The 11,000-nt window shown below is 42.2% G+C and overlaps 1 protein-coding gene across 1 annotated transcript in view; it reads right to left on the reverse strand.

The window, feature by feature from the left end:
- The window catches only part of camkvl (CaM kinase-like vesicle-associated, like), a 37,963-nt gene that overhangs the window by 3,625 nt on the left and 23,338 nt on the right, over nucleotides 1-11,000 (reverse strand). The window contains exons 2-10 of the mRNA XM_056601255.1: nucleotides 7,301-7,407; nucleotides 6,368-6,499; nucleotides 5,965-6,039; nucleotides 3,479-3,617; nucleotides 2,397-2,517; nucleotides 1,700-1,775; nucleotides 1,445-1,581; nucleotides 721-799; nucleotides 521-608 (exon numbers count right to left, since the gene is read on the reverse strand). Of these exons, the coding sequence (XP_056457230.1) occupies nucleotides 521-608; nucleotides 721-799; nucleotides 1,445-1,581; nucleotides 1,700-1,775; nucleotides 2,397-2,517; nucleotides 3,479-3,617; nucleotides 5,965-6,039; nucleotides 6,368-6,499; nucleotides 7,301-7,395 (942 nt within the window). The 5' untranslated portion in view covers nucleotides 7,396-7,407. The remainder of the gene's footprint in view (nucleotides 1-520; nucleotides 609-720; nucleotides 800-1,444; nucleotides 1,582-1,699; nucleotides 1,776-2,396; nucleotides 2,518-3,478; nucleotides 3,618-5,964; nucleotides 6,040-6,367; nucleotides 6,500-7,300; nucleotides 7,408-11,000) is intronic.

Here is an 11,000-nt window from a genome sequence, read left to right on the forward strand (position 1 = left end):
ATTGCATTTCTGTATTGAGTCATGCTAGGCTGATTGTGAGTTTCTGCCCGCACTCTGGCCTCCCAGCCTCTCACACACTGAGCTACAGTACCTTCAACTCCTGGGAACCACATGGAGGGAGAGAGCAGAATGTTATTATACTAAGGTTATGTGTGCTATTAGAGAATCATTAACATACTCGTTAACTCCTCGTTATCCATCATCGAAAACTCCTTTGTTCATGATAGCCTCTTTCTATATCTCCATGTGTCTTTTGTAATATCTGCATAATACAAAAGGTTCTTTGTACTGAATTGCACATTAGGATAAGAGCAGAGAATATAGCTGTGATGAAATATAAACCAATCATCATTATCTTCAATGGGGACATTTCCATCACACTCAGTATCAATATATCTCTGCATTTTCGTATTGCCCACCCTTTCCTCTTTTCCCTGGCACCTACAGCTGTTGTATCTGCTCTTGGTTGTTATTATCAACCTTTACTGCCGGAGGAAGAGTAATGTTAATGAATTCTCACCCGCCACTTAGCTTTGGCAAAGTTCTTCTCAAACTGAGCACACACTCCGTCTTTTAGGTTCTTCTCCGAAGCCCCGTTGCCTGAAATCCTGGCAAACAGGGAACAGAATTACTCAAATAAAAAATAGGTCATGTTGATTGAAAAGGAAAATGTGTTAGTCGTATGCGTTATTATACATGAGTGTGTGAGTGCGTGCTCACCACTCGTGCCACAGTGCGTCTTGTGCTGTGATTCTTAACATTTGGTCCACCTCCATCAGTCGACACACGAGTTCTTTAGCTAAAGGCAACGGACAAGAAATATCCCCTTGAATCCTCTACGGAAGTGGGTACAACGTGATATAAAGTGCAAAGGATGGAGTAAACAGCCCCTTAAAGGCACCCAGTGCAACTTTCGAGGCTTAAAAATAAACATTCAATTTCTAGTCTTTTTTACACGTAGTAAGTTTCAATAACTCCATACCATTACATACCGACATTCAAGCAGCAAAGATGAGACGTCGTTGTGTGGTGAGAACTGATAGAAAATCGATAACAACAACAATGCCGCCATTTTCTTTATTTTTTGTAACCTACAATAAATAAAGCAGGCTTCCAGTCAATGGAAAAATGGCTTCTCCCCACCGGCGATTGTTGTTGTTTACGATTTTCTATCAGTTCTCACCACACAGCGACGTCTCATCTTTGCTCCTTGAATGTCGATATGTAATGGTATGGAGTTATTGAAACTTACTACGTGTTAAAAAGACTAGAAATGAATGTTTATTTTTCATTGAATGTTTACATAAAGTTGCACTGGGTGCCTTTAACTCAAAAATGGCCCTTTAGTGCACATAATGAACATCATCTCAATTGATTCTTGACTACTTGGCAGGGTAGAAGTTAAATAGCATTTTTTTTATTGCTCGATGCATAAAGACCTTACCAGCAGGTGAGATGTCGTCCCAGTATGGAGTGTCAAACTCAAACTCGCCAGCAACAATGCGACAGAAAATTATGCGGTTGTGTAGATCCGTGTTTTCCTCTTCTGTCTCATCATAAAATGGAGGGTTACCTGATAGGCTGTAACAGGAAATAAAGCAATGATCATGAAAAAAATAATGAAAAAAAGTGAATTTTCTATCATATTTATGATCAATTCAAGGAAGGCTTTGGTGTTGGAACAATGACGTTGACTTACAGTATGTACATAATAACACCCACAGCCCAACAGTCCACAGGACGGCCATACCGGTGACGTGCCACCACCTCAGGAGCTAATACAAAGAGGGAGGGAGGGAACGACACAGATAGAGAGTCATAGGCAAACAGCACACACACACACACACACACACACACACAAAAAGGGGGGGTTAGGCTAAAAATACATTCTCACACGAATGTGCCAAATTCAGCATTTAGCCTGCACACATCAAATCCCTCCATATCTCTCCTCGCCCAAGGCCTGTGCCCAGATTCCTTATTTATGCTTCCGAAGACTCGGCCCAGTCTTATGAATGGATGTCCTGGCCCTTAATGGGGGACAACTGGGTCCAAACCAACTCAGCACAACACTCCAAGCTCGGCCCGGCATGAATCTCACAGCGAGTCAAGCAGCAGACAGGAGGTGGAACTGACGAGAGAGGTAAGGACAAGTGACTCTTTATCATCTGACGGTCTCAGTCAGATGACAGTTTTGCTAGCGACCATCTGACACATCATCACAGATGAACTTTAAAGTCCTGTCGGCTGGGGCTCTCAAAAAAAGTGGAAGATGTTCTGTGGAAGATGTTCTGTTATGAAATACCAAACAGAAGCCAAAGCACAAGGCCAAGAAATAAATCAGAAATGAGTGCAAGGGAGATGGCGGGAGAGATACGCATGAAGTTGGAATGTACCGAGATATTCCGGCGTTCCACAGGGCTCCGTGATGGATCCGTTTTCAAACTTAGAGAGGTAGAAGTCCCGCAGAACCACTTTGTTGTGGTTGTTCTCTGTGTAGTACATCAGGTTCTCCAGCTGGAACACAAGGTAAGGCGCATACACACACACACACACGCACACACACGCACACACACACACACACACACACACACACACACACACACACACACACACACACACACACACACACACACACACACACACACACACACACACACACACACACACACACACACACACACAATCAAATATGCTTCCACCCAATATCCCAATACACAGTGCATAAATAATAGCCCTCCAGTTTCAGTTGAGCTGATTTTGCAAGAACTATTTGCAAAGGGTTTCAATCTTATTTTAATTGCACTTATAGTGCTGGTTTAATACTTTCCTTTAGTTACACTGTAATTGTTTTATTGAACAAAGTTGAGTCCTGGTTATAGGAGGGGAGGTACCATTTTCTACCAGTAGGGGGAGGTTGAAACCTGATAGTTCCTCCTAAGAGGTTGAAGATGTTTGTGCGTGTGTGTGCGTGCGTGTGTGTGTTTGTGTGTTTGTGTAATGTATTTGTGTGTGTATGTGTGCATATGTGTTTTTGCCGCGTGTGTGTGTGTGTACGTGTGTGTTTGTCTGTTACACACATTGTATCACTAGACTAGAGAAAAGATTACGACCATTAAGGCAGTGTCTACTCCCTTGTTAAAATTTTTAAAAGTAAAGTAATTAACTGAGGCAGCTGTGTATTGCTTTTACCTGTCTCCATAGAGAGGCTGTTGACTAATTACCCAAAATTGCTTTCTGGGCTGAGACAGGAAGAAGGCATCTCCAAAATGATTTTTGAATATTTTTGTCTTATACCTGCATAACTTACATAGTAAAAGGCAATAATAAAAGGCTATAAAAAATAAATAATAAAACTATATCGAAGCATATGTCGCATATAAATATATTAAAGTTGATGGATTATAAATGTATCTCTCCTTTAAACAGGGCAGTAGATGGACACACACATATGATATATAGCCAGACACACACATACCTTCAGGTTCCTGTGGACTATGTTTAGAGAGTGCAGGTAGGCCACTGCTTCCAGGACCTGTCTGATTACATTGGAGGCATCCCTCTCTGTATAGTTTCCTTGATCCAGAATCCAGTCAAAAACATCTCCTCCCGTGGCCCTAAACAAACACGCACACACACACACACACACACACACACACACACACACACACACACACACACACACACACACACACACACACACACACACACACACACACACACACACACACACACACACACACACACACACACACACACACACACACAATACAAGCACAACAAATATTCTTGTTATTTCAATTTCGGTCAGGCAATTGTACCATTGAAGCACACCTGATCACGTGGTCTACCATTCAGTTATCAAAGCCACTTCATCAAACAAACTCCAGTAACCGTTGACCCTGAGCCCAGATCTGACCCTACCTGGCAAATCAACATGCGATTGAAATGTAGTACACCGATTTCACTTTGGGAGATGAAAAAAGATTACAGTGCTAATCAGGCACTGCCCCGAGCAGGACAGTGATTGCCTGGGCAATAGTGTGGGATATTAAACACTAACATTCACATTCAATAGCGACTGCCTGCAACGGCTCAGGGTCCTCAACTCTCTCTTTCACCGAAGGTTTAACCGAAACTGAATATCACGGAAACTGAACACACAGAGAAAGACACACATGGGCTCCATAGAAGATTTTATGTGAGTATATTTTTCCAACATTTCTGAATGAACTGCTTATTAAAGGAGTCATTTATTTTATTTTTTGCACATGCGCTCTTTAGTCCTACGACCTGCCAAGCCAGTGGAAGGACGGTCCAGTTCGATTTATAGAAGGGGTTTCTAGGTTAGGTGCCAAGGTAGTACAGTTGGTAGGCCTTGTTGTATATGTTTCAAAATACTATTATCTACATGTGCATAATATAAATACTGTTGTATGTAATTATTCTTGATTCAGGTTCAACGTTTATGGATTAATTAAAGTTTATAATTTCGTTTTTTATAATTTGAAGTTGCAACATGTAGCAGGGAGGGAGCAGACATATCGCTGATGGATGAATGTTTAAATGGACGTCCCAGAAGGGCCTTGTGCGAATGTCAGCTCTTCTGGATGTATTTTTCTCTTTTTTGTTTTGGATTGTTTCACAGTTTGCCCAGACAGTATTTTGTGTAAACTATAAATAGACTACCTGGGGCTCTAGTGTGGTGAAAAAACAAGGAAATAATAGAAAATTGCTGACTGTGCCTAGACTGCCTGATAAACCTTACGTAACACAAACACACACACACACACACACACACACACACACACACACACACACACACACACACACACACACACACACACACACACACACACACACACACACACACACACACAGACACGCACACACAGACACACACACACACACACACACACACACACACACACACACACACACACACACACACACACACACGCACACAGACACATACAAACACACACACACACACACACACACACACACACACACACACACACACACACACACACACACACACACACACACACACACACATACACACACACACAAGCACACAATCAAAGACACACACGCACACACACAAGCACAGAATTTAAGACACACACAAACACATACAAACACACATACCTATGCTTCTAGGTCAGCCTTAATATTTATTGATGCTAGCATGCACACAAAGACACAGACACAGACACACACAAACACACACACCAAAAGAGGTGTGTTTATTCCTATCTAGTTTTCATTCAATGTTATGCTATTGAAATGATATTTAAATTACAATTTCAAAAGGTGAAAAGAGTACTTGTGTGTCTACAAGTGGGTATGATTCAGTAGCGCCCGTGCGTTGATCCTGTGGTCCCTGTGGAGGTCTCTTATGTCAAATTAGTGCTTTAGGGCCACTCAATGATAGGAGTGTTACCACGAGCAAATATCTCATCAAAACTAGCATCATCCTCTGTTGCTAAGGGGGGCACCAAAGCACACAGTAATAAGAGGTCGTAGCCAAGTTCCCGTCATGGGACCTGATGGATGTGCATCTTACAATTCATCTTTCTCCTTTTTCTCTTCCCGTCTTGTGCAAATGTTTGTATATCTTTATTGTTTTTTACAACTCAACCATGCTCTTATATTGCGTGTCAACGTGCAATTACATCTGACATGATTACCTTCATGCAACATTCTAGGTAATAATTTATAATAACTGCATACATACTTTATACGTATACTGTACACACCGTAATAAACAACATAAAAGCTATTTTCCACGTGGACAGACACACACACACACACACACACACACACACACACACACACACACACACACACACACACACACACACACACACACACACACACACACACACAAACACACACACAAACACACAAACACACATAAACACACACACAAATGAAAAGGTCTGTAAAATAAACACTTACAGCTCCTGGATGATAAAGTATTCTTTCCGAGTCTCGAATGTGTCTATCAGCTGGAGAATGTTTGGGTGGTTGACCCTGGAAAAACAGAAAAGACCAAATCTTTCAAACCGCCAACACCAAGAGTGTACCATCTGTTGATGTAATAGGTTAGGACAAGCACACAAAAAGATGTTCCAGTGGGGCTGAGATCACTTCTGGACAGACTTTATAAGTAGACACCTCGGTTGAATCTGAGGGCAAACAGTTCTACACAGCTTCTGCAGCGAACTAGGAGGCAATATTCTAGAAGAGAAACGTCCCCTTATCTTCTCATATCCATTTATGTCTCTCCTTTGCTGAATGCTTTCGGTACTGCATCTTACTGTAGTCATTCCATCTGTCAACCTTCCGACTGAGCACGTACATTTTCAGGATCATAATCTCGTTCTTGGCAGCCTTGCGGACTTTCCTGCCATCTTTCTTCAGGAATTTCTTACAGACAAACACCTTCTCTGTCTGTCTGTCCTTCGCCAGGCACAGCTCACAAAACTCCTTCCTGCACAGGAAAAAAAAGATAGATAGACGGATATATATATATCATATAGATGTAAAATGACATGTTAAATAGTGTGATTCACTGTAATACTATCTAACATCCAGCCCCCTTATTGGTGATGCAACAGCGTGGGTTTGGCCTAATTTCCCTTTCATCCTCCCCCTGTCACACGTTGGTTTTCTGAAAATGCTAAACGGTAAAGTGGGAAGAGGATAACGGCCAACATAGTTGATAAATATTGTAAGTACTTATTAAAGTTCTCCAAAACAGGTGGCTGTTTTCTGAACACACTATAGTCTCTTTGAATTAATCAGCCTTTTTTGGCATAAAAGCAATGCACTGTGTGCGTACGTGAGTGTTGTTTGTGTGTGTGTGTTTGTGTGGCGTGCGTGTGTATGCTTGTGTCTGTTTTTTGTGGTTTGTGTGCATGCGTTCGTTTGCGTGTGAGGTGAAGTCCTAGATAAGGTGCACGGGAATGGGCTAGAAGACAGAGAAGCACCAGGCAGAACCCCACCGCTCTTTGAAAATGTGTCCAAGAGATTCATTTGGGCAAGACAGAATATATCAGCTGAATTAATTATACTCCACTGCCTTTGCCTTTGCTCTGATGACCAAAGTATGTGCACACAATTGATTTGCTCATCTTTGAAATATGCTTCTCTTGAGTCTACTGACCTCCTGACCAATTCATATTATGTCCTTCACCGGATCTTCTAATCATTTCAGGTCAAGCCAGCGCAGATGATGAAAACACATCCCATTTGTTCATAAAGAGAAAGCAGTCAAGGAAACGATGCTTACGCTTTGAGGACCTGTCCGATCTCGTATTTGTCAATGACGTCAGACATGTTGCTGTAGTTCCGCCCATCCCGCAGGGCAAGGCATCCAAACGGCATGGCGGCATCCACCTAGCAGGGGAACACCGAGCCGTGAGAAGGACTCACCATCGAGATCTGCAGGTTTAACACATCTTAGAACAACACTTTGATGAATATGCACAGGGCTAGTGGAAAAAAACGCCTAGAAGAGGACCCTTTTTAGGTCAAAATAAAAATTGAATTGAATATTGGACTGGATCCCCGAAACAGAAACATTCAGATGGCCGGGATTTCAGGAAAAAGAAGTCACCAGGGTCACAAATCTGATGCGTTCTGAGACTGCAGTGTCTAATGTCTTTGAAGCATAGACAATCGTCATATATAATGCACACATTGCATCCTCTCTACGCGTCCTGCCGCTGCCTGCGTGCCAGTCACCCATAGAAGTGTGCGGCTTCTCACCTAGCTGTTTCCCCTTACTCCACTAAAGTCAAACGTCTGTTCAGTCCAAATTGAACTTTGAAGTGGAAAAATGCCCCCTGAATGTGTGGGCAGGACCCTAAAGGCAGCTGTCTGTCCTCAATGTGCAATCACTCCAGGCCCTTGGATGTCTTTGACAGCATTGGATTTTAATTGCAGCAACTGCTTGTTTATTTCTCTCTCTAGTTATTTATTTATAGATTGCTTTTTGAGTTTAATGCGGTATATCTGTGTGTGTGTGTGTGTGTGTGTGTGTGTGTGTGTGTGTGTGTGTGTGTGTGTGTGTGTGTGTGTGTGTGTGTGTTTGTGTGAGGATGCTTGTGTCTCTGTGTGCGTGGATGTTTGTTTGTGTGTACGTATGTGTATGGGGTGTGGTTCTAGCATGTCTATCTTCCTGAACACATCGGTGGATTTAGATGGATTTGCCTTCTGATCTAGCTCAGCCGTTCTTATCCTTTGCTTTAGCTAATGTTAACTGTGGCCCAGCCACCATGCAACACCAAGAGTTGCCTCTCTTCTCCCTTTACTAAACATGAGGATATATAGTATTCTTGTTATTCATATTAAGACACTTATGTAGAATGTAAAAGCTCAACAACGTAGCATTTGTCAATAATATATACCTCAACTGAGATTAATGTTTACATTTGAGGTTTCCTTTTTACAATTCAGTCACATTGCGTACAAAGATATTTTCTCTGTATATCTTTTCTCATTTAATTCTTCTTAAAATAAAAGGTAACCTCTTTCTAAACCCCATTACAATCTGCAATTTCTGCTGTACCACCTGCATTTCTGGGATGTCTAGTCAAAAGTTATCCTAATAACTCGGATTATATTTCTATGCGCCATCAACAATGGAAGGGAAAACAAATGGATCAGAGAGCCATGGTGGAGAAACCCTGTAGATAATGACTGTGATATCGACGTGGCATGATCCCACTCTCCAACACAACAAGCCCCGGTCCCAGGGCAGTCGGCTCTCTGCTCATCACGTCCATTAAGCACCGGGTGCTGCGGGAAAACAGATTCCCCGGAAACCCTGGCCATCACTCTTACAGTTCCTTCCCCTCACTTGAGTGATTAGATTTTCCACATCATTCACTCGTACCGCCTTTTACGGATGCTTTACACACAAGTCCCATTTCTGGACGGTTCTATACCAGATGTGCGGCGCCTTATTCTAACCCTGACTCCTATAGGGGTGGAGAGTTTAAAGGATTTTTGAGAGAGGAATTAGATTAATGTCGGCAGAGCGAGCGGGGGCAGTCTGTAAAATACGGTTGGACGCCAGATGATGTTGTTTGTGTACGGGATAGAGTGAGAGAGAGAGAGTGAGAGAGAGAGAGAGAGAGAGATAGAGAGAGAGAGAGAGAGAGAGAGAGAGAGAGAGAGAGAGAGAGAGAGAGAGACAGAGAGAGAGAGAGAGAGAGAGAGAGAGAGAGAGAGAGTAAAAAAAAGAAAGAGGATATATCAAGAATGTTTGTTTGTGTGTGTGTGAGTGTGTGTGTGTGTGTGTGTGTGTGTGTGTGTGTGTGTGTGTGTGTGTGTGTGTGTGTGTGTGTGTGTGTGTGTGTGTGTGTGCGCGTGTGTGTGTGTGTGTGTGTGTGTGTGTGTGTGTGTGTGTGTGTGTGTGTGTGTCTGTATGTGTGTGCGTGTGTGTGTGTGTGTCTGTGTGTGTGTGTGTGTGTGTGTGTGTGTGTGTGCGTGCGTGTGTGCGTGTGTGTTTGCAGTATAACTGATATAGATGATGCTGCCAGAAGTGATTCTGAGCTATGCGGGAGGCGTGGTTGTGGAGAACTGTGTAATCCGTATGCTGGCCGTAATCTCTAATCTGTCCACCTAATCCAGACATCTGGGATTCACTATGTGTGTGTGTATGTGTGTGTGTGTGTGTTTTCCCTCTTTCTTTGTGTGTGTTCGTGTGAGGGTTTTGCAGGTGTGATTTCTGCATCACATGTGTGGACATAAATAGGAACGTGGGAACCGTCTGCAATTTATTGGAGCATACAATTTATTTATTTATAGTAAAGTAGAGCACAATATAGCGGTGTGCTGGGATGTCCACATATACTGGAAGGTTATATGAAAATCCAAATAGAAACTAACGAGAAACAATAGGTGTATAATATCGGGATGTTGATGCTGTATTAGATCGAAAGTCTGGCATAAAGCATTTGTATTTCTACAAATTCAAGACAGTACACAATATGATTTCAATGCAAACCAGTAACAGTGTGTTTGGACTGAAAAGGTTTGGTAGCCTTCACACAAATCAACATCCATTTCCTTGATGGAAAACCTTGTTTTATTTATAGTTGTCTTCCTTCTTTAGGACAGAGAGGGAAGAGTGAACGGAATATCATTTTTCTCCCAGTGCCTCTGATTCTTAAAGCTTCACAGACAAACTCTGTAAGTGACACAAATGTAAAGGGTACATTTTACAATGTACCTTCCCTCCAGGCACAGCTGGATAATGCTGCATATAATTACACTTTCATCCTGTTTTAATGCTCATCCCTCATCAAAACATGCAAATGAGCTTTATGTTGGTTGGCATGCATGTATCATGCCAAGATGGGCAGAGAAAATGTTTTGGTTTATTCATCATTTATTTATCTATTTAAACATAATGAGGCATAGACCTATTCAGTATTCTGGAGAAAAAAAATCTCAGGAAAAGAAACTAGACATTCTGGTTGTTTACTGTTAGCAGAACAGTCTGGCCTATTTACTTGAATGGAGTGAGTTTTATTTGAAAGACTGAAGTAATAAGTGGAAGAACTGGAAGAATAGGAGGACAGAGATGAACTGAACCCTGCACATCATACTCAGGTGAAAAGAGTTACATATACTATATATAAAGCAATGGCTGTGACAATGGGGAAAGTTTGAAGCTCAAAAATTGCAGAGGCAGATTTCCCCTCAATCTCCCATCCCTCGCATTGGGTGAGTGAGAGTTTGTGTATGTGTGTGTGTGTGTGTGTGTGTGTGTGTGTGTGTGTGTGTGTGTGTGTGTGTGTGTGTGTGTGTGTGTGTGTGTGTGTGTGTGTGTGTGTGAGAGAGTGAGTCAGTGAGACAGAGAGAGAGATTGTGTGCGTGTATTTTTATGTGTGTGAGAGATAAACAGTATGCAAAAGTGTGTGTGTGTGTGTGTGTGTGTGTGTGTGTGTGTGTGTGTGTGTGTGTGTGTGTGTGTGTGT

Source organism: Gadus chalcogrammus, chromosome 1, assembly GCF_026213295.1.
Source record: "Gadus chalcogrammus isolate NIFS_2021 chromosome 1, NIFS_Gcha_1.0, whole genome shotgun sequence".
NCBI classification, from domain to species: domain Eukaryota; kingdom Metazoa; phylum Chordata; class Actinopteri; order Gadiformes; family Gadidae; genus Gadus; species Gadus chalcogrammus.